This window comes from Rhinatrema bivittatum, chromosome 2 (assembly GCF_901001135.1).
Source record: "Rhinatrema bivittatum chromosome 2, aRhiBiv1.1, whole genome shotgun sequence".
In the NCBI taxonomy this organism is placed as follows: domain Eukaryota; kingdom Metazoa; phylum Chordata; class Amphibia; order Gymnophiona; family Rhinatrematidae; genus Rhinatrema; species Rhinatrema bivittatum.
Window position 1 is genome coordinate 177,659,972 of NC_042616.1, and position 25,074 is coordinate 177,685,045.

The 25,074-nt window shown below is 42.9% G+C and overlaps 1 protein-coding gene across 1 annotated transcript in view; it reads right to left on the bottom strand.

Moving 5' to 3' along the window:
- Nucleotides 1-25,074, bottom strand: part of SLC25A13 (solute carrier family 25 member 13) — a 535,434-nt gene that overhangs the window by 240,230 nt on the left and 270,130 nt on the right. The window contains exon 5 of the mRNA XM_029588928.1: nucleotides 12,429-12,568. Within this exon, the coding sequence (XP_029444788.1) occupies nucleotides 12,429-12,568 (140 nt within the window). The remainder of the gene's footprint in view (nucleotides 1-12,428; nucleotides 12,569-25,074) is intronic.

Genomic DNA, 25,074 nt, shown 5'->3' on the forward strand with positions numbered 1-25,074 from the left:
AGTACTTCAATCTATAATTTTCTCAAAGATTGATTACTGTAACGGACTCCTACCTGGTCTCCCTGCTTCCCATATCAAACCTCTCCAACTCCTCCAAAATGCCACTGCACGCATCCTCACTAATGCCAAAAAGAAAGACCACATTACTCCCACCCTCATTAATCTCCATTGGCTACCCATTCATTCACGCATTACCTACAAGACCCTTACCCTCATCCACAAAAGTATTACCAATGAACATTACAACTGGCTAAACCCCCCCTTCCTCCCACGTACTTCTACCAGACCCACCCGATCTTCGCTCCGTGGAACCCTTATTCACCCCTCTATAAAATCCACAAGACTCATGTCCACCACCAAACGGGCCCTCTCCCTAGCAGGCCCTTCCCTCTGGAACTCCATGCCCCTTGACCTTCGTACCGAAACCTCCACACCCACCTTCAAAAAGAAACTCAAAACCTGGCTCTTCCTCCAAGCATACCCCCAGTCACAATCTTCATCATCCCTTACAAACATCCTCACCCAACCGCCTACCCCTACCAACACCCCTCCTTCAGGACATACTCCCTGCACCCACCCCCCCAATGAACTTCAAACCTAAAATATTACTTAGTACCCGCCTCTCCCCTCCAATCACTGTTCCTCTGCGCTTATACTAACCTGTAAATAATCTATGTGTTTATCACATGTTCCCCAAACCCCTGTACATATCTTTTCCTTATGTATCCTTTTCTCCCTCCCCCCTCCCCCTCCCTTTGTCTTGTCTACCTATATACCTCTCCTCCCCACCTTTTTATCTTGGTTATTGCTATGTTACTGAGTTTATTGTTACAAACTGTTCTTTGTAAAGGCTTTGCCTATATATCCTTGGTTGTAAGTTATCTGTAAACCGGCACGATGTGCAAACGGTTGCCGGTATATAAAATAAAATAAAATAAATAAAATAAAATAACTTATGAAAACATTGAATAGAATTGGAATCAGGACTGATCTCTGACACTTTCCATTACCCTCTGGTTTTCACTCAGTTTCTAACCCAGTTTACTATGTTATGATCCACATCAAGGCTGCTCTGATTATGTATGAGTATCCTGTATGGCAAAGTATTAAGTCTTACTGAAATACAAGTACACCACAGCCACAGCTCATTATTTCCATAATCATGAATTTCTATAGTGCATACCAGGAGTACACAGTGCTGTAAACAGACACATAATAGGCAGTCCTGTTCCTTAGAATTTACAACCTAGTCAAGACAAATAAAAGAAGACACAAAAAACAAATGAGAAACTGAGTAGATTTAAGGTAGGTGGGATTAAATTAAGAGAGGGCAACATTTTTTTATGTTTCATCAAATAAGACATTGTATCTGGAGATGTTTCAAGGAGAGCTCAGGTTATGTATTTTGTTTAGAACTTATTTGAGTTATAAGCAAATGGGAACTTCTAAACTCAACGTAATCCTCTCTGGGCACTGAAAAAGCAGGTGGACCAAACTCCTTTTGTAGATGTGAATTGGTTATTTACACTTTCGAATAATAGAAGGGCTAGGGGGCATTCCATGAAGTTAGCAAGTAGCACATTAAAGACTAATCGGAGAAAATTCTTTTTCAACAATGCACAATAAAGCTCTGGAATTTGTTGCCAGAGGATGTGGTTAGTGCAGTTAGTGTAGCTGTGTTCAAAAAAGGTTTGGATAGGTTTTTGGAGAAGTCCATTAACTGCTATTAATCAAGTTTACTTAGGGAATTGCCACTGCTATTAATTGCATCTGTAGCATGGGATCTTCTTAGTGTTGGATAATTGCCAGGTTCTTGTGGCCTGATTTGGCCTCTGTGGAAAAAGGATGCTGGGCTTGATGGACCCTTGGTCTGACCCAGAATGGCAATTTCTTATGTTCTTATGTTTAAGAAAAAGATTTCAATTGTTTGAAAAATGCTACAATAAATAGAGTTCTCAATATCACAAGCTACTCCTCCAATAGTAGAAGGGAACTAAACCGGATGGGCTATAGTTAGGATTGAGAGATAGGAAGAATTAGTCTGTTACTGCTGTAAGGTATCAGTTCACCAATTTGATAAATAAGACAAAAAATTACATCTGACCAAAAGTAAACTATATAAGAAAAACAGAACATGGAGTAGATGGGGGAGGAAAGGGTATAATGGGAAGAAGAGTTGGCTGAATTTGGATATTAAAAAGGAGTTATACCTTTAAAAATAGAATTTAGTCTACCTATTAAGCACTAAAAGACCCAAATTAAATGTGTTTCTTTTTTTTAACCCCTTGCAGAAACATAAGCGATGTGGCTTCCTCTATAGTCAGCATGAAAAGCAAATATCAATCATTAAAACAGATTTCAGAGTTTAGGCTTTCCTGCTCCCTATGAAGCCGTGTCCTCACAAAGAATTAATCAATGTTTTTTTCAGTCAGTCAAAGAAATTGATCCAATTTGTCTGATATGATGTTAAGCCCCTCACCTCTGATCCGAAGCGACTCCAGCATAGCCTCCGGCAGCATGCTGTTCCAAGGACCCTGGAGGGAACCTCTTCCAACTATGGACTGCCTTTATAGGTCCCCTAGGCGGGACTTCCTGTGGCATTGGCTGATAATGTCACATCCTTCAGAAGTATATAAGGAAGTCTCTTGCAACCAACCAGCGCCTCCGCAACAGGGCTCCTGGTACCCTTGTGTTCCAGTGTGTGGTGCTATCCTTGTCTTATTCTTGCCTTGTTCAATGTTTCTGCTTTGTTTCGTTGAGGTGCCCTTCCTTGCTTGTCCTGTTGATCCTGTTTGTCTTGGACTTACTACTTGGATCCTGATTCTGGCCTGGCCCACTGACTTCTGCCTGCCCTGATCTCTGGTCTGTTACCTGTTCTGCTGCCTGCAGCCTGCTACAACCCTTGCTCAAATTGGACTCCCATTCAGCCATGGACCTGGCGGTTCAGTCCACACTGCAGGCCATCTCTGGCATGGCACAATGTATACAGCAGCAGAAAAATTTCCTGGACAAGGTGATGGGATACTAGATGGTTTGATGACCCATCTTGATGCCTTGCCCTTTCCAAAGCTGTCTCTACCTTCGGTGCCTCCTCCACCAGTGTTACCACCTACACCAAAATTGGAACCACAGCTTCCTCCCTCACCTCGATTCAATGGGAAACTGGAGTGTAGAGGATTCATCAACCAATGTCAGATGCATTCTGACTTGCAGGCACCCCTATTCCCATCCTCAAGACCAAGGTGATATACCTGTCTCAGCCGGGAGGCTCTGCCCTGGCCATCTCCTCTGTGGGAGAGAGGACCCCATACTTGCCAACCTCCACCAGCTCCTTGCTGAGTTCCGCCTGATATTTGATGAACCTGGATGCTCGTCTTCAGCCGAAGCGGATCTCCGACAGATCCGTCAAGGCTTCAGCTCCATGAGGGAACATGCTGTGCACTTCAGGATTCTTGCCTCGGAGCTCCAATGGAGGGAAATTAGTCTAACTGCAATATTCTGGCAAGTTCTCTCTGAAGCTATCAAGAATGAGCTTGCTGGCCATTACCTGAAGGGACTCATTAGCCTAGCCATCTGTTTGGATTTGAGATTCAGGGAAAGAGCAAGAGAGAGGAGTTCGGTTTGCCAGACCATCCCGAGGTCCTCAACCTCTCTGTGCCACCTAGTCATGCCTGAGACAGAGGAGCTACCACCTCCAAAGAGACCATGCAAGTCAAATGCTGTCTGCTCTCGCCAGAAGAGAAGCAAAGGAGATGCTGACTGAACCTCTGCCAATACTGTGGAATTCTGGGTCACTTTGCATCTCACTGCCCGGTGAAGTCTGGAAACGCCAGGACCTAGGGCTGGAGGAAGTCCTCATAGATCATATTAACTCCTCCCCTTTTGGGAGGGAGCCAATATTCAACTGCAAGCCTTCCTGGACTCTGAGGCTGCTGGGAACTTTATCACATATATCTCGTGCGTCGGTACCACATCCTGACTAACCCTCTGAACATCACGCTGTCTATATCCACCATCACTGGAGAGACTCTAATCAGCAGTGTCACCTGCTCCATAGCCCCCCTCCTGATGCAAACCGGCCTGTTCCATTAGGAGTAAATCTGCTTATACGTCCTTCCTGGAGCGATCAACCAGATCATTCTGGGCCTTCTGTGGATTAGACAGCATCAACCTCCCACTGATCGAGGCACCCTAGAGATCTCCTGATGGGGCCCTTCCTGCCAAATGAGCTGCCTCACATCTGTTCTACTCAGATTACTTGGCCAAGAGATGGTCACCCAGATGCCTGGGCTGCCTACCCAATATTTAGAATTTCTGGATGTCTTTAGCAAGCGGCAGGCTAAGACTTTGTCTCCCCACAGAGTTTATGACTGCTCTATTGGCCTGCTCCCAGGCAAACTTACACCCAGGGGCCAGGCCTACCCACTGTCAGTCCCAGAGACGGAGGCCATGACCAAGTACATAAAAGAGAAGCTTGACAGAGGGTTTAATCTCCTTTCTTTGTCACTGGGGCTGGATTCTTTTGTTTCAGCAAGCAAGCAATCCACTGGGGCCGGAATCCTTTGTTTCAGCAAGAAAGATGGATTTCTGAGGCCTAAATGCCATAATAAAGAAGAACCGTTACCGGCTTCCCCTAATCTCTGAACTCTTTGACCACCAGTGGTGCTTCACAAGTTTTAACCAAACTGAAGCTCCAGGGAGCCTACAATTTGATTAAGGTCCGAGAAGCCGATAAATGGAAAACCACCTTTAATACCTGCGACGGGCAATATGAATATCTGGTAATGCCCTTTGGGTTGTGTAATCCCCTCACGGTATTCCAGTCGATAGTGAATGAGATCTTCTCTACTCCCAAGCAGTCATATACTTGGACGACATCCTAGTGTCCTCGAAATCTCTCACCGAACACAGAGACCATGTGAAACAAGTCCTGCAGACACTCCGTGACCACCACCTCTGCGCTTAACTGGAAAAATGTGACTTTGAGCAAGTGGAGCTCCCTTTTTTAGGGTATATTATTTCATGCCAAGGTTTCAAGATGGAACCTCCTAAGATGAAGGCCATTGTGGAGTAACCCCAACCCGCTGGTCTCAAGGCATTGCAATGATTTTTAAGGTTTGCCTACAATTACAGACTGTTCACCCCCAATTACTCCTGATTGGTGGCCCCCCTGATGGCCTAACCAGAAAAGAGGCTGATACCAGGAATTGGCCAGCAGATGCCACTCAAGCCTTTGAACGACTCAAGGAAGAGCTCATTCAGGATCTGTGCCTTCTTCACCCAGACCCAGAAAGACTTCATTGTGGAGGTAGATACGTCTACCCTGGTAGTGGGCACTGTCCTCCTACATCACAACCATAATGATACTTTGTTGACCTGCTCCTACTTCTCAAGAAAATTTTCCCTGGCTGAGAAAAACTACACTAAAGGTGTCTGTGAACTGATTGCAGTCAAATTGGCACTGGAAGAAAAGCTGCACTTGCTGGAAAGAGCCAAGCATCCTGTAACCATTTATACAGACTATAAGAATCTCGAACACCTGGCACAAGCATAGAGATTGAACCCCAGATAAACCCGCTGGTCCCTGGTTAGTTTGTTTTTTTAGCCAAAAAAATAATGTGCGGCAAATAAATAAACTGAGCAATAACAGTTTAACAGACAAAAAGTCGTTTAGTAACACAATAATAAAAAGTTGTTTTTGTCTGTTATCTAAATGTGTGTGCTTTCTACTCCGCACCTCCTTTGTGTTTTGTTTTTTTAAACAGGTTTATCTTCGAGTTGTGCTACCGCCCTGCTGTCGAACTGATGCACTGTCCAGCAACTTTGATGCAGAAGGTGCACTTGAGCTGCTTCAGGCCATCCTCAACCCAGACAAGATTGTACTTGGTGCAGCTTTCAAGGTTCCTCCTGGCAAGACTGTGGTTCCCTGGCATTTATGACAAAAGGTTCTAGAATGGGTCAATGACTCCTCAAAGCATCCCAGCATCACCCACACCCTGGAACTCATCGTGCGCCATTACTGGTGGCCCCAAATGAAAAATGATATTCAATATTACACGAGCTCCTGACCTACTTGTGCCATGCAGGAGAGTGACAGAGTCCAAACGTGGGGGCTCTTATAGCCACTGTTGACTTGCACTGAACACTGGACCCATCATGTGGCCACCGACTTCATCTGCAATCTGCCTCAATCGAATGGCCACACCACCATATGGGTGGTTATGGATAAGCTTTCAGAGATGGCACATTTTGTTTCTCTCCCTGGACTCCTGTCTGTGGCCAAACCTGAACATATGAACATGCCATACTGGGTCAGACCAAGGGTCCATCAAGCCCAGCATCCTGTTTCCAACAGTGGCCAATCCAGGCCATAAGAAACTGGCAAGTACTCACACCAAGAAGATCTCATGCTATTGTTGCTAGTAACAGCAGTGGCTATTTTCTAAGTCAACTTAATAGCAGGTAATGGACTTCTCCTCCAAAAACTTATCCAATCCTTTTTTAAACACAGCTTCACTAACTGCATTAACCACATCCTCTGGCAACAAATTCCAATGTTTAATTGTGCATTGAGTGAAAAAGAACTTTCTCCGATTAGTTTAAAATGTGTTACATGCTAACTTTATGGAGTGCCTCCTAATCTTTCTATTATCCAAAAGAGTAAATAGCCAATTCACATTTACTTGTTCTAAATCTCTCATGATTTTAAGCACCTCTACCATATCCCCCCTCAGCCATCTCTTCTCCAAGCTGAAAAGTCCTAACCTCTTTAGTCTTTCCTCATAGGGGAGCTGTTCCATTCCCTTTATCATTTTGGGTGCCCTTCTCTGTACCTTTTCCATCTCCACTATATCTTTTTTGAGATGCGGCGACCAGAATTGTACACAGTATTCAAGGTGCGGTCTCACCATGAAGCGATATAGAGGCACGTTCAGAATCCATGAACTTCCACTTTACATTCTTTCAGATCAGAGGGTCCAATCCATTGCAAAGTATTAGGGAAGTCTATGCCAGAAATTCAGGATTCTCCTAGACTTCATCTCAGTCTACCACCCACAGAGCAATGGCCAGACCAAGAGAGTCAACCCAATCCTCAAAACTTTTCTGCGCTCGTATTGAAATCAGAGACAAGACAACTGGGCCTCCTTGCTTCCATGGGCCATATTTGTCCATAATCACATCAATAGCTCCACTGGATCGTCACCATTTTACATCATCTTTGGATGCCACCTACGGACCCTGCAACCTGTTCCTAGGCCCGAGACCTGCCCAGCTGCCACCCTAGTAGGACAAGAGCTCCAGGATCTATGGGAAAAAACTCACCAACTCATTGACCATGCTGCACAAGGTGCTAAAGCCAAAGCTAACAAGAAACTATGCCCTGTGCCCACTTTTCAGCTTGGTACATTCGTAAGCTCAATACCAAGAATCTGAGGCTTAAAACGTCATCCACAAAATTTGCACCCTGATTCATGGGACCTTTTCCAATTGAGCGACAGCTAGGACCTGTCACCTATAAACTCACGCTTCCTGCATCTCTATCAATACACATCTTTCATGTCTCCTTATTAAAACCTGCCATCATCTCTTGGCCAGACAGAACTCCACCCTAAAAGCCTGAACTCGCTCTGGAAGAGGACACCCAGTTCAAAGCAGAAGAAATTCTTGATTCCTGCAGGGTCCGAAACAAGTTGCAGTATCTCATCGCCTGGAAGAACTACGGCCCTGAGGAGAATTTATGGGAACTTGCCACCAATTTTCAGGCTCCCCAGCTGATGGCAGAATTCCACCGCAGATCCCACTTAAAGCCCAGGAACAGAAGACGGGGGAGGGGGGGGAGAGGCTTTCGACGAGAGGTACTGTTAAGCCCCTCACCTCTGATCCAAAGAGACTCCAGCATAGCTTCTGACAGCACGCTATTCCAAGGACCCAGGATGGGACTTCCTCCAACTATGGACTGCCTTTTCAGGTCTCCCCAGGCGGGACTTCCTGTAGCATTGGCTGTTGATGTCACATCTCCAGGAGTATATAAGGAAGTCTTTTGCAACCAGCCAGTACCTCAGCAACAGGTCTCCTGGTGCCCTTGCATTCCAGTGCTTGTTGCTACCTTGTGTCTTGTTCTGTGTTCCTGCTTTGTATCCTCGTGTTGCCTTTCCTTGCTTAGCCTATTGGCCTTGTCTATCCTGTCTGTCTCGCACTGACTATCTGGATCCTGACTCTGGCCTGACCTTTCTGCTGCCTGCCCTGATCTCTGACCTGTACTCATTCTGCTGTCTACCTTGACCTCTGGCCTGTTACATTTTCTGCTATCTGCCACAACCTTTGCTCATATCAGACTCCCATTCACTTAGCCCCAGGGACCCACCTAAGTCCTACTGGCCGCCAGAACCCAAGGGCTCAACCTGCAAAGGAGGTGGCTGGTATAAGTGAAGCTCCGGCTGGTCCTGTCTACGGTCTTCTCCTCCAGCTGCCAGCATGGGCCTGGTGAGCTTCCTTACTAGGTGGCGCCAACCATGATACAGCCACAAGGATCTGCTTCCTTGACAGTTTCATATATGATCTCCCTCTGGTATAATCATGTTGTTCTCCAGGCTGCCAGATTCAAGATATTCCACTATCTTACTTCTAGTTGTGACTCCATTAAATTTACACACCTCTGAGGTCACCAATTGGCTTATAGTTACTAGCTTCCTTTCTACTCCCATTTTTATGGGGAGGGATAACTTTTGCCCTTCTCAGACCTCTACAACCATTCCCTTCTCCAAACAATTGAACAATCAACTGAGCTGAAAGAACCTCTCATGTATAGGCATTATAGGGCAAAAAGTGCTACCCAACTGCACATTGCTTTGGCCAATATCAGCAGCAGCAACTGGGATAATGGCTGCATCATGCCAACTGAGTGAACATGAGGAGGCAGTCACAAGCAATACATCACAAGTCTTGTCTTTTGGTTGTTGCAGCAGCAGTAATACACCGCCAAAGTGATGGCTACCATCCACATAATTGGACCAATAGACAGGCAGATCAAGAAATAGCAGCAATTAATGGTGTATTACCTTCCGCCATGTGGAGCCAGTCATCTGATTTTACTATCTTAACTATATTTTTCTGTTTGTATCTTTGCTGTCTTGACCACTTTCTCTGCTTCCCTGTCTTTTCAAATGTACTCCTACCCTGTGGAATTCCATTCTCATATAGCTGAGACTGATGAAATATCCAAAAAAATTTAAAGCAGCATTAAAGACCTTCCTGATCAAGTAGGCGTACAGCTAACTTTAGCCTTTTAAGATCTGGACTATGTTGATGGTATGACCCGTGTTTTATTGTTTGTTAATTTTGTGTTTGTTTTATAATTATGTATGTTATTTTATTAATTGCTTAGAGCATACACATTAAGCGATCACACATTAATTGCTTAGAGCATACACATTAATAAACTAAAAGCTAAACTACTTTCCTGCTACCCTGCTTTCAATCCTTTGTAACGTTTGAATGTTAATCTTCTTGTGCTTAACTTTTCAGTCACCTTGACAGTGATGAGCGGACTTGGGCTAGCCAGCGAACAGATACAGGCTGGACACTGGCTGTTTGCTCATAAACTTCTTTATTGATAACAAGAAAACAAAACAGAAGCAGCTATGCTTCACAGGTCATAAAATAAAGACAGCAATATACTGTAACTCACAGTTCAGAAGTATTATCCTTCCCTAGGCTTCCTTCTCACTAGGCCTAGCTTCTTATTCCCCTCTAAGAAGAACACATTGGTCATCATGTATGCAAGTGAGTGTCGCCTCCTTCCTATAATCAATATACCCACTCTCGGCTAGGTTGTTACAGAAGAGTCTTCCCACATCCTGAATCAGCCATGGCTTGGGTGGCAACTTCATTCAGCTCAACTGAGATCAAAATTAAGCTCCAAAGCCTTAATTTTGTGGACCATCCACCAAATTAAGACTTTGGAGCTTCACAAAAGTACGTGCCCATTGGCACTCCAATTATTCATCTTCAAGCCAGGGATAGTCTTTGATAAAGTGATCTTTTTCTCCACAATGGGAGCACGCCTGTATGGCTTTTTCCTCATTTATTTCCATGTGCTCTACAAAAGATTCTTCATTTTCTTTACTATAAGAACAATACTCCTCCTTATGGCTCTGTCCAGCAAAAAAGTGAACAAAAAGTGAAAACATTGATAATCTTGTTTCTTGTTTGTGCAGGTACCTCAGGCACTCTTCCTCCCCTCCAATCCAATGGTTCCCCCCCTCCCCCTTTTGGAGGTTTTCTTTTGCCAGTGGGTACTTTAACCTTTAGTGCTGGCTGGGTCACCAGGTTAATCTCCATCAGTTCTCTATTCTCATTGTGACAGTCTTTGACCAAATGGCCTCTCTTCCCACAGTTAAAACAAGCTGGTAGGGTAACATCTATGACTGGAGTACAAAAACGAAGCTGACATGGTCTGAGGGTTGTTCTGAGGTCTTGCACTCTCACTGCTACACCCAGGACTCTGTGTGTGTTGTATTTCCAGCTTCCATATTAGTTCTACAACAACCAACCTCGTTGCCTTGTGCTATAATCCTATAACAACGACATAACAAGTTTCCTTGTTATGTCGTTGTTATAGGTCCATATTAGTTCTGGCATAAACCTGAGCTTGATAGAAAGCATCTACCATATCCAGTACTTTCTCCAGGGTAAGCCCTCTGTGTTGACATACCCAATTCTGCATAGGTCTGTCCAGAAACTGCTCCAGGAGAACCTGGTTGGCCACTTCAAGGCTTGTTTTCACCTCTGGCTGTAGCTACTTCCATCTGGCATCTTTTAGCCAATGAAAAAGGCTTCATGGACTTTCCTTGTGTTGTAGGGTACCATGCTGAAACTGATGCTGATAAATTTCTGAAAGATAATCCGTCCTTTCCAAGATGGTGGTTTTGACTTCCAAATAGCTGGCTCTCCAAACTGGACTGGCAGTTTGAAAGGCTGCTTGGCTTTTACCTGTAAGCAGATATGACAGGTACATGGTCCAGGTGGCTTCTGGCCAGGCAGCCATGTGGGCAGGTCTTTCAAAATTCTTTAAGAAAACATCTGGGTCTTTACCTGCCTTTATTTTGAACAGTGGAGGCAATAGGGTTGTACGTGTTGTGGTGGCTTCCATGGCTTAGGCAAGCTAGGCAACTTGCTCATATAAGAGCTGAAGCACTCTCTAGAGTAGCTGCTGCTCTTCAGCAAGGATCTGCACTACTCACTCCATGTTAGTTTACTGGCTCTGGTAGCACATAAGCTTTCTTTGAGGGCTCTATCCTGGTCAGGAGTGCATACACAACAAAACGTTCCCTTATGGCAAAAGGAAAGAAAAAAACTGCCTGTTCGGCTCCGACTCACTATATAAAACCCTTTCTCTTAATGATACCTCAATAGCCACTATAAAAGTGTCTTATGGATAACTCTGAATACAGGAACAACTTTGACATAAGGGGCAATTTTGAATATTCCAGGTTTACAATTTACAGAAACACTTTTACCCCATGTACACTGCAGCCAATTTTCAAAGAGAAACCATATACATTAGTTTCCTTTGAAAAATCTGCATCTGCAAAGTATGCACGCTAAAAGTAGCCAAGCATTTTGCACTTGCTGTTAATGCAGATATGAGCAGGCAGGGAAAAATAGCACATATTTATTTATTTTATTTATTTATGGATTTATATACCGGGAGTTCCTGTATACAATACATATCACTCCGGTTCACAGTTAAACATATACATCTGAAAATCACATGCATGCTTGATGGGTTGTTTTTTTTTATTCTTGACCTAAACATAACCTGGAATGCCTCTTTTTAACCCGGCTAAAAGCATATTCACTGTAAGCCATGCATGTTTTTAACTAGGTGGGGGGAGAGAGAAATTTTAGTTAAGTCATTTGCCTGAGTAAATCTCTACTTACCTACACAAATAGCTTTGAAAATAGTCTTCCTAATGGGGAAAAAGCTTAGTAAACTAGGATCATCATAAGAAAAGTAGGAAGTAGGGCGAATAGGTGATGGAGAGCAAGAGAAGTTCTAATCAGCAATATAAAACAATGAATCACAGCCAGGAAAACCTCATCTTAGACTTCAGCTAGACAACTATGAATTTTAAAAACAATTAAGCCAAGTTGACTGAAGTTTTAAAGGAAGAACTCAGATTCATTTGTTAGTATGCTTGGCTAACATGGTCCTCTCATTTTATCATTTCTTAATAAGGAATAACTGATGCTTCATGAGCATCAGCTGATTGCAATAAAAGAAGTCTTTGAGGATAAACAGTTGAACTTCAAGTCCTTCAATGTGTATTAAGTCCATTTCACTAAAAGTATACAAAATGTATAGATGACAGATTTCACAAACGGATGAAATGAACATTATTTATGCATTTTTGCATTGCACTCACCAATAAAAACTGAGTAAATTCTGCATAAGTTAAGTGTCTCTTCCATTCCTTTCCAAAATGTAGTTGGACAAATTCTGAATCCCAATTAAATGGAATGTGCTGATGAATTGTAGTCTGGCCAAACACTTGCTTAACATCCTCTGGAAAATAAGTTTGAAAATCCTCAGTAATAAACAGAACATTTTCAGAAAATAGGAGAGAGTTGTACGTTTTATTCATGGAATAATGTATTTAGGCCACAAAAATATAGAGCAACAGTACATGAGGGTATGGTGACGGCTACCAATAAAGAGAAGAACCTGAATATGATTATATCTATATCTAATATCACAAGGTGTGATAAGGAAATGAAGTCCTTGGAATATTAGTGGGAAAAGATGACAACATATCCTAAAGAAAAAAATTTAGAGAGAGCTATAATCTCAACATTAAGGGCCTATCTAGAGTATTTACTTAGCTCTATAGGCTTACTCATAAGAACATAAGAAGTGCCATGCTGCATCAGACTAAAGGTCCACTGAGCTCAGCATCCTGTCTCTAACAGTGGCCAATTTTAAAAAATAGATTTTGTTCCTATTCACTCCCAGTGATAAGTTGTGGGTCTCCCAAAATCACCTGGTTAATAGTTATTTATGAGCTTTTTCTCTAGTAACTTATGCAAACCATTTTTAAATCTAGCTATGCTAGTTGCCCTGTCCACATCTTTCCAATGACTGATTGCTCACTGAGTGGAAAAAGAAAAAAAAAAAAACTTTCTCCAATTTGTTTTGAATCTGTTACCTATTCATTTCAAGGAGTGTATCCTAGTCCTAGTGTTGTTTGAAAGGCTAAATAACAATTCCCTATTTCCTTGTTCCACCCCACTCTTAATTTTGTAGCCCTCTATCATATCTCCTCTCAATCTCTTTTCCAAGATGAAAAGCTCTAGCCTATTTAGGGATAGACTTTCAAAAATACACACGGGCATACATGTGCGCGTGCTACCCGCCGCGGCGCGCACATGATATAAATTGAGGGGTTGGGCGTGCAAGGGGGTGCACACTAGTGCACCTTGCACACGCCGACACCCATGGCCTTCCCCCATTCCCTCCCCCCCAGTCTGACCTTCCCACCCCTTCCCCTAGCTTTTCCGCCCCCTAACCCCCCCAAATTGTCTCACCTTTTGCGCCTGCCTGGAAGCAGGCGCAGGTTGCGCGCGCCGGCAGCCTGCCGGCACGCAATCCTCTGATACAGGGGCAAATGGCTGCTGTGCCGGAGGCCTCTGGCCCCGCCCCAGACCACCCCTTTTATTAAAGCCACGGGACTTATGACGCGTCCCGGGGCTTTACATGCGTCGTCGGTCCTTTATAAAATAAGCTGGCGCGTGTATGGGCTTTAAAAATCCAGCCCTTAGGCTTTATTCATAAGGGAGCTATTCCATCCCCCTAACCATTTTTATTGCCCTTCTTTGTATCTTTTCTAATTCCACTATATCATTTTTGAGATGGGATGACCAGAACTGCACACAATACTGAAGGAGCAGCCACACTACAGAGGCATAACTTTCTCCAATTTATTTTCCATTCCTTTTCAAATAATTCCTAGCATTTTGTTCGTTTTTTTTAACCTCTACCATTGCAAACTGAGCTGAAGATTTCAACGTACTGTCCACTATAACTCCAAGATCCCTTTCCTGGTTGGTTACTCCTAATGCAGAATCCATTATAAGGTTATTTTCCCCTATCTGTCACTTTGCTCTTGTCTATTTTAATTTTTTAAAATTTGTTGTCCGCACATATCCTACATTCACAATGGATAGGTTAAAAACATACATATTGCAAATGAAGATAATACAGAAATAAATATCATTACAACAAATTGGTAACCACAAAAATAATTTTATTGATGGTGGTATTAGCGACGGGGGCCTCAAAAACAGGGACTCATATTGTATTATATACCTGTGTATACCTTTGAAAAGAAGTATATTTTCAGCTGCTTGTGGAATTACTTAGTGCACAAAGTCAGACAAATCGGGTCCGGAAGGGAATTCCAAAATAAAGAACTATCGATTGAAAAGGTTCTGCCCCGAGTCTCACGTGGCACAAGGAGAGAATTTCCAAAAGTCCCGTATTAGCTGATCAAAACTATTTTTTCCCAGATGGTAAATTCTTAACATTGAATTCAGCACTGTGACATCAGGTGTATTCAAAATGTTATGAATTAGGAGGGCAAATATTAAATTCTATTCTCCACTGGATGGAGAGCCAGTGAAGAGATTTTAGAATGTGAGTAATGTGTTGTCATAGGTGTTTACCAGTTAGAACACATGCAGCTGAATTCTGTATGATCTGTAATAGTTTGAGGATCATATCAGATAATCCAAGGTACAAGGAATTACAATAATCGAGGCCTGAGATGACTAAGGCCTGAAAGACTGAACAAAAATCTTCAGCCAGAAGTAAAGGTTTAAGAAGCCTTAGCATATTTATCTTGAAAATGGCTGCACGTGTTACTTTCTGGGTACGGGCCTTCAGAGATCACTTTTAACCAGAACTCCAAGGTTCCTGACTTGTTTGGTTATTTGTAGCTTGAGGCCATTAAATGTCAGTTCTATGGGAGGGTCGACCACAGGAGTTCTGCTTAGAATAAGTAACTCAGTTTTTGATATGTTCAATGAAACTTGTTGTGGAATATCCATTGTTTAATGGTGTTCAGGAATAGTCATAAACTGTAAAGTATGGTTCCATGAAAACTGAGTAGGAATGAAAACTGGATATCATCCACTTAGATTCCATAGGAGACCCACAGAGAAGCAAGAATGTTACAGATAGGACCAAAACATATTGAAATATGTGGCTGAAAATACTGATATCTGTGGACCCTTCTGTGGCCAACCCATGCCAGGAAGAGATATTTTGGTCTATCTGAACATGTTGAATACAAATAAGAACTGAAATACTGGAGTACGGTACCAATTCCCATCTCTTGCAAACAGAGTTAAAGTACATTGTGGTTGATGGTACTGAATGTTGAAGATATATTGAGTAGGATATGTAAATAACTAGTCCCATTCTCAAAACCATGATATACAGTGTGAAAGGTTAAAAGAAGCAAAACCTCAGCGCTTAAAGTTCTTACAAAATCCATATTGATATAAATCTAGAAGTTTATTTTCATCACCAAAAACAAAACAATATCATACACTACAGGAAATCATGCTCCCAAGAGGATCTAATCCTCTCCCTCTCAAATGCTCTTGAGAATCTGGACTTCACTAATGTGGATATAGCCCTCTGTTCATGGAAGGAGATTACTAAACACATAGCAGAAAAAATTTGTCCTGTTATCGCCAAGGAAATAAATCCTTCTAATACAAAAAACACCTTGGTTCACGGCGGAACGTAGGACACTTAATCAATAGTTATGAGCCAAAGAAAAGAAATGGCGCAAGGACCCTACCCCCTTCCTCCTAGCATCCTACAAACACTCTCCACTCCTATAGAACCTCCATACAGAAAACCAAAAAAAAGACTACTATGCTCAAAAATTCCACAACTACAATACGTTGCTAAAGCCCTATTCGCTTACGTCTCACTCCTTACCAATACAGTTCCCTCCCCTATCACAGATAACAATGCAAAGAACAAATGCAATGAACTAGCAACCTTTTTCCATTCCAAAATCACCAACCTAATCTCGAAGTTCCCCCCTCCTATTTATACTATTCAGAAGAACCCAAACATCACTCTCAACTCCTTTTAAACAACCTCCACCTATGAGATAACAGTTCTCCTAAAGAAAATGAAACCCTTCATACACCCGGAGGACTCCATTCCTACAAAATCACTCCTAACTATACCTGATGTTATAGCCAAACCAAAATCAGAAAGTATTAACTGTTCACTTACCCTTGGATTGGTCCCCCGTCCCCCCGCCTTGAAACAAGCTATCCTCAAACCTATTTTAAAGAAACCAAACCTAGACACTTCAGACCCGGCTAACTACAGACCAATATCTAATCTCTCATTCTTAGTGAAATTGATGGAAAGAGTGGTCAACTCACAGCTTATAGATCACCTTGAAAAACACAGCATTTTATACCCTTCACAATTTGGTTTCCAGAAGTTTTTCAATACAGAAACCCTTTTAATTTCCCTAACTGATACCATCCTCAAAGGACTAGATAAAGGCCAATCATTTATCCTAGTCTTGTTAGATATCTCCGCAGCATTCGACACTGTCAGTCATAACATTCTAATTGACCGCCTTTCAGATATTGGTATCTTAGGTACTGCCCTGAGCTGGTTTACATCCTTCCTAAACAACCGTCATTACAAAGTCAAAATTGGCAACCATGAATCCAACCCCATTAATCTAACACACGGGGTCCCACAAGGCTCTTCCCTTTCCCTGACCCTTTTCAATATTTACTTATTACCACTATGCCAACTCCTCGCTGACATTGGGCTTACCCACTATATCTACGCGGATGACGTACAGATACTAATCCCTGTCACCGATTCAGTGCCCAACACTCTTAAAATCTGGGACAACTGTCTCACCTCAATCAACTGCCTCCTCACCAATCTCAAACTCACTTTAAACTCATCAAAAACTGAACTGCTTATCTCCCCAGCCCGCCACAACCCCCCTCCCTCACCCATTCCCCTCTCCTTCTCTCAACATGTCAGAGATCTAGGTGTCATCCTTGATAACCATCTTAGCCTAAAATAAATCATCAACAACACAGCTAAGGATTGTTTCTACAAACTGCAAGTTCTTAAGAAATTAAGACCACTACTACATCACAACAATTTACGGTCAGTACTCCAAAGCTACCCTTTTCACGAAGATCGACTACTGCAACTCCCTACTCTTGGGACTTTCCTCAATCTCAACCAAACCCCTTCAAATGCTGCAGAATGCTGCGGCTAGAATCCTCACCAATTCACGCAGATCGGACCATATCATACCAATCCTTAGAGAACTCCATTGGCTATCAATCCCAGCTAGAATCCTCTACAAGAGTCTTACAATAATTCACAAAACTCTGCAAAACAAGAATATACATTGGCTTAATGACACCCTCCAGTATTATACCTCCGGCAGACCAACCAGATCTGTTTACAAAGGTACCTTGTTTACACCCTCACATATGCTTACCCAACACATTTCAACGAGAGAACGTGCACTATCCATAGCTGGACCTACAATATGGAACTCGATGCCACCAGACCTACGCCAAGAACATTGCACAAGGATTTTAAAAAAAAAGTTTAAAACTTGGCTTTTCAAACAAGCCTTTACTTAATCCGCACCTCACCTGGACCTCATTGCATCTGTAAAATAGTTTTTTTGTTTTTTACATCTTCTCTTTTCATATTATTCTCTCCCTAGGCCATCCTGACTTTTTATTTCCTCTCTCTACTCAAGTTCCTCTGATATCCCTGTTATATGTAACTTTATTCTTCCTCTCTCTTTTTTAAGGTTATACACCCCCAATTATTTGTAAACCGATGTGATATTCATTTGAATGTCTGCATATAAAAGTTAATAAATAAATAAATAACTCTAGGTAGTCATTAAGTTGCTGAAGGGCTGCTGTCTCTAACTTTTGCCAAGAAACTTAATGAGGATATTGGGCAATAATTTGCTAGGGTTGAAGCGTCTAGATTCTTTTTTTTATTTTTAAACTGGCCAGATTACGGATTACTTCAGCACAGTTGGTAGATTGCCTTTTTGAAGTGATAACGATGATTTGGGTAATAGGTGCAATAGCATTGCACAGGATCTTAAGTAAGGGGGTAGGGCATGGATAAAGTGGACAAGAACTGTCCATCATTGGAATGATTTTTCTAATTTCTGTGAAACTAACTGCCTCAAATGCTTCCCATTTTCTCATATCATCAAGTATCAAAATGGAAGTGACAGCCCCCTGATGAACAACTTGAGACTCTTCAGCAATTCTAGTTTGAATAGTTTAAGTTACATTATAGTACATGATTAAATTGTGAACTTAAGCCTTCAGTTACATTTAATTTGCCATTTCGATAACAAGTTCTCCAGTCTTGCAAGGTCTTTCTGCAGTGCCTCACAATTTGCTTGTGTTTTAAGTACTCTGAATATTTTTGTGTTATCTGCAAATTGTATTACTTCACTTGTTGCTCTCTTTCTTAGATCAGTAATGAATAAATTGAACACTGTTCCCACAACAGATCCCTGGAACACTCTACTATTCACTTTTTTCCATTATGAAAGCTGACCATATAGTCCTACTCTTTGTTTCCTGTCTTTTAACCAGTGAAATACCACCACCTCTGAGGAGTCTTTCTTGAGTGATTTTACCAAACAAATTCTGGAAATCCAAATGCACACCTTTCTTCACGTGCTTATTTACACCTTCAAAGAATTCTTATAGGTTAGTAAGGCACAACTTTCATTTTCTAAATCCGTGCTAGCTCTTTCCCATTAAGCCATATTTATCCATTTGACCAGTAATTTTGTTCTTAATTATAGCTGCCATAATTTTACCAGGCACAGACATCAGGATCACCAGTCCATAGTTATCTGGGTCACCACTGTAGCCATTTTTGAAAAATGATGTGATTTTTCTTCCTTCCAAGTCCTCAGGTGTAGAGGGAGATTTGAATGATATATTACAGATTACCAGTAGTAGGTCTGCAATTTCATGTTTGAGTTCCTTTAGAACTCTGGGGTAAATACCATCAGGTTCTTGATTTGCTATTTAATTTGTCGATTTGTTATAGTACATCTTCCAAACTCACATCAATTTGATTGAATTCCTCTATGTCATTACCTAGAAAAAATAGTTCAAGCATGGGTATCTCCTCATCCTCCTCTATAAAGACTGAAGAATTCATTTAAAGATGGATTTTTAAAGACGCGCCAATTTTATAGCATGCAAGAGTTATAAAATCTGATACCTGCGTGCACATGGGTGCACAATTTTATAACGGAGCATGCATGTGTGCGCGGATGGCGCATAAGGCGGGGGATTTTCTTAAAAAGCACGCGGCAATGCAATCGGGACCATCTCCAGTTTCCTTCCAGTCCACTCCAATAAAGGAGCTTTCCTATCCCCCCTACCTACTTTCTCCCTTCTCCCCTCCCCAACTATTAGAATTTTTTTTGTTTTACAACTTACTTCATCTTCCGATGTGAAGGCCGGCGCGCGAGTCACCGAGACAGCACAAAATAGAGCCATCCTGGCTGGCCCCTGCCCCACCCCCGGCCCACCCAGATGCCACCTCAGCCCACCCCTTTTTGCTCTGCCAGCACGTCTGCGCATACCAGATACGTGCATGGCCAGGCCATTTTGAAAATGTGCTCAGCCCGGTCATGCGCATATCTGCCAGGATTTCCACATGCCGGCATTTTAAAATCGACTTTTTAGTTTGTCTGCTATGGCCTTATCTTCCCTTAGTGCCCCTTTTAACCCCCACCTCCAGTCATTTAAAGGCCTGACTCCCTCGCAGAGTTTTTGTTTCCAATACAGTTGAAAAAGCTTTTATTACTACCTTTTGTCTCTTTGGCAAGTCTTTCCTCAAATTCTCTCTTGATCTGCTTTAGTAGTGTTTTACATCTAAGTGGACAGTGCTTATGTGCCTTCCTATTTTCCTCATTAGACCTGTTCTATTTTTTTTTAAATGCCTTGTCTTTGAATTTTTTGGTGGCACCATTTCACCATGCTGGCAGGTGCTTGTTCTTCTTTTGACTTTACTTAATTTGAAGAATACATTTTATTTGGGCTTCAAATATGGTGTTTTTAAATAGCCTCTATGTTTCATGCAGACTTTTAATCCTTGTAAATGCCTGTTTTAATTTTCTTCTAACCAATTTCTTCATTGTATCCTAATCTCCCCTTTTAAAGTTATAAGTTATTGTGGTAGTTATGTACTTTTTCTCCTTTGACTATCTCAAATATGATCACACTATGGTCACTGTTGGCAAGCAGATCCATCACTGTTTCCTTTTGCATCAGATCCTGCATTTCAGTGAGAACTAGCCCTAAAGTAGCCTTCTATTCAGACTGGTTCTAGGACTAATTGCTCCATGAAGCAGTTATTTATAGTAACTAGAAAGTTAACCTTGTCATGCTCCAATGAGACGGTTACCCAGTTAATGTCAGAGTAACTGAAGTCTACTTTATTATGTTTCCGTGTTTAGAAGCCTATCTAATCTCTCCTAACTTTTCACAATCTCTTTCAACTTCCTGGTCAGGTGGGTGGTAGCAAACCACCAGTGTTATACTCCTCTGTGTCATGCATGGAATTTCTATCTATAATGATTCTAGGTTGCAGTTTGTTGCTTGTAGATTCTCTATTTTACTTGATTCTATGGAATCCTTGACATATAATTCAATGCCACAGCCATTTCTATCTGCTCTGTGATCTAATATATTTTGTACTCTTGTATCACTATCTTCCATTGTATTTCCTTTTTCCAGCAAGTTTGCCTATTATGTCAATATCTTCATCTAATGCATACACGCTAACTCTCCCATCTTATTTTTCAGACTTTTGAGGTTTGCATACAGATGTCTAAATGTATTGTTTTTCACAACCCTCATACAAGTAGTTGATACATCTAATTTGGAAACATTTTTTTCCATATCTTCATAGTCTTAACAATCTAATTTCCTTGGTTTAGAGGTATCCATTGTGAATAATCCACTCAAACCCCATGTACTTCTGAGTGACCGGTTCCCCCCCTCCCCCCAATGATTTCATTAAAACATGCTTTATTTTCTTTTTGTTAGCACTAGCAGCTGAGCTCTTCTTTAGCTATAGGCTCTTCCTTTCTTTTTAATTGTTAGCACTAGCAGCTGAGCTCTTCTTTAGCTATAGGCTCTTCCTTTCCCAAAAAGATCACCAGTTCCTAATGAATCTAAAGTCCTCCTTCCTACACCACTGTCTTATTCACACATTGAGACTCTAGAGCTTCACCTGCCTCTGGGGTCCTGTATGTGAAAGTAATTAGCATTTCTGAGAATGCAAACCTGGAGGTTCAGGGTTTTAGTTTACTACCTAGAAGTCTATATTTAGTTTTCATAACCTACCTTCCTGTACCTTCCTATGTCATTGGTCCCCACATGGCCCATGACAGCCAGTTCCTCCCCAGCATGCTTTAAATCGTATCTAGGAGATAGGCAAGGTCTTCTACCTTTGCATTAGGCGGGCAAATTACTAAGCAATCCTTCTGGCCACAAGCTACCCAGCTATCTATATTACTAATGATCAAATCACCATCAATGTCAACAATCCTATTCCTGCCCTCCTGGACACAGGATACTACATCACCAGGAGGGCATGCCCCAGCTATAGGAACACTTTCTGCCATGGAAAGGTGATGTTCTCCTTTCTAGTGTCTTTGATTCTCCAGAGCAGCATAAGGCTGTCAGAATGAAGATGAGATAGCTCTACTATAACTGAAGGTTTTTTCTATATATTTTTATCTCCCTCAGTTCCTGGTGACTCAAGTGTGCCAGCATGGAGGTGATACCTCTCTACAATGTTCCTGAAGGTGGTCTCTATGTACTTCTCTGTCTCAGCTACTCCAGGTCAGTCACTCCATCTTCCAGAGACTATATACTCATTCCCTGAGTGCTAGGGGTTCTTTGAACCAGGTGCACACACAATCTCTCCCCAACTGGAAGATAATCATATACGTGGCACTCACTAAAAATAGAATGGCTAACCACCATCCTGCTGCTGCCTGCATGCTTGCTTATTTTTTCCTGACTGAGTGTTAAGAAATTTTCCAGAAACTAAAAAAAAGGACATAATAGAGTTATGTCTAAACTTGAACACAAGTAAACTTTGAGGGAGGGAAAGGGATGAAAATTTAAATCTGGGGTGAATGATATGGGTTTCTGTTTATGTACAGTCTAATAGTGATTTCTGTTTTTTATTTTAATTTATCTATTCTATGTTCATTTAATGAATGTTTTATGATGATATAATGTAAACCATTTTGTTTCTTATGGGATTACAAGCAATATATGACCTCTAAAAAATAAAATGATTTGTGCCAGTGAGGATCCTTAGAGAAGGGAAGGTCTGCATGCCATGAGATTGTGGTGTGCAAATAAGAAGAAAGAGCAATGGGATGGGTGGGAATAAAGACTGAGGTTCAAATTCCCAGTGGCAGATTTAAAAAACAGCTACCATAGGCAAACTGAACAAAAGAGGGAAAAAGAAAATAAAATATTTTAACTGAGCAGGCTACTGAAACAGCAGCAGAATTTTAAACAGCAAAAAGAAAAATTTATATTTAGTTAAACTCAGCAGGTTACTCTAACACCAGCAGAAATGTAACCAGCAAAAAAAAGAAAAAGAAAAATGTCTAGCATAAACAAGCTAGGCAACTCAGCAAGAGAATTTCAAATGCAATTTTACTATACTTATCCGCTGCTTCTATAGCACCCCAAGAAGCACAAGATGAAATGAGGCATGATCTCTATAAAGCTGTTGTGAAAACAATAGCCCATGATTTCCTCTGGAGAGAAGCTCCTTCTAAGGTTCAAATTTCCAGTGGACTGTCTACAAAGCAGAAGCAACCCAGACAGGGCAAGCACAATAGCATAGGGTTTGCACCCTAAAACCATAGGGGCGGATTTTCAGAGCCCTGCTCGCGTAAATCCGCCCAAAACCGGGCGGATTTACGCGAGCAGGGCCCTGCGCGCCGGTGAGCCTATTTTACATAGGCTCACCGGCGCGCGCAGAACCCCGGGACTCGCGTAAGTCCCGGGGTTTTCGGAGTGGGCGTGTCGGGAGGCGTGTCGGGGGGCGGGGCCTGAGCGCGCGGCGTTGCGGGGGCGTGTCGGCAGCGTTTTGGGGGCGGGTACGGGGGCGTGGCTACGGCACGGGGCGGTCCGGGGGCGTGGCCGCGCCCTCCGTACCCGCCCCCAGGTCGCGGCCCGGCGCGCAGGAGTCCCGCTCGCGCGCGGGGATTTACGCCTCCCTCCGGGAGGCGTAAATCCCCCGACAAAGGTAGGATGGGGGTTTAGACAGGGCCGGGCGGGTGGGTTAGGTAGGGGAAGGGAGGGGAAGGTGAGGGGAGGGCAAAGGAAAGTTCCCTTCTAGGCCGCTCCGATTTCCGATTTCCCTCCTAGGCCGCTCCGATTTCGGAGCGGCCTAGGAGGGAACGGGGGTAGGCTGCGCGGCTCGGCGCGCGCAGGCTATACGAAATCGATAGCCTTGCGCGCGCCGATCCAGGATTTTAGCCGATACGCGCGACTACGCGCGTATCTACTAAAATCCAGCGTACTTTTGTTTGCGCCTGGAGCGCAAACAAAAGTAGGCTATTCGCGCTCGTCTGAAAATCTACCCCATAAGGTATGACTTAAATGTATGTATACCTTGAAAAGGGAAAGTAGGATATAATACAGATATTCAAATACCTTAAAAGAAAAATAATAATGGACAAGAGGGAAACATTTTGAAAGGGAAAGAAAGTTCTAAAATAAAAAGTAATTATATGAGACTGGAAGGAAGAAGACATAGTTCTGGGGGAATTCTGCGCTACTGCAGACCGCAGAATTTGTGCAGAACTCCCCCCCCCCCCCCCCCACGCAGAAAATGGCAAAGGAGACGCCAGAATGCTACGAACGGCACGCACGAAAATGAAGGCCCTGGCGCACTGTTTGCGGCAAAGATGAAGGCCTCCATGTGCCACGGGACACACTCCACTCGCCGTGAAGATGAATGCTCCAGCTAGCCGTTTGCAGCACAGATGAAGGCTCCTGAGAGCTGCGAAAAGAAAATTATTCCTTACCTGCTAATTTTCGTTCCTGTAGTACCATGGATCAGTCCAGACAGTGGGTTATATCCCCCGACCAGCAGATGGAGTCAGAACAGAGTTTGAGAGCGTCAGCATATAGAGTAGTGTACCCTCTGCTGGAGCTCAGTATTACGCATAGCAAAGCCCAAAAGCAAAACACAACATTTTGGATCCAGATCCGTCCCCAAAAAGGAACAGAGAAAGATATAAGTAAACAAACGGTCAAGGGGACCACCAACAGTCAACTTGTGAGGAGCTGTGAACAGTAACAATAATCAGAGACAAACAGAATGAAAGTTACCTGGAAGAATCCGAGCAGGACCTAATGAAACCCCTAGTGGCGGGCGTCTGGACTGATCCATGCTACTACAGGAACGAAAATTAGCAGGTAAGGAATAATTTTCTTTTCCCTGTACGTACCTGGATCAGTCCAGACAGTGGGATGTACCCAAGCTTCCCTAAACCGGGTGGGGTCCTGAGAGACCTGCTCAGAGAACATGATCGCCAAAATAACCCGTGTACTGAGGCACCAGGTGTAGTCTGTAATGTCTGGAAAAAGTGTGCAACGACTTCCACGTCGCCGCACGGTAGATTTCCTGGGAGGAAACTGAGCGAGATTCCGCCCAGGACGCCGCTTGGGATCGCGTGGAATGAGCCGACACGCTGCGAGGCTGCACCCGCCCCGCCGCAATGTAAGCCGATGAGATGGCGTCCTTTATCCAGCGCGCAATAGTCGTCTTGGATGCCTGAGAACCTCTCCTCGGTCCTGACCAGAGGACAAACAAATGATTGGATACCCGGAAGTCATTGGTAACCTCCAGGTAACGGAGCAGCACACGCTTGACGTCCAGGAGCCGGAGAG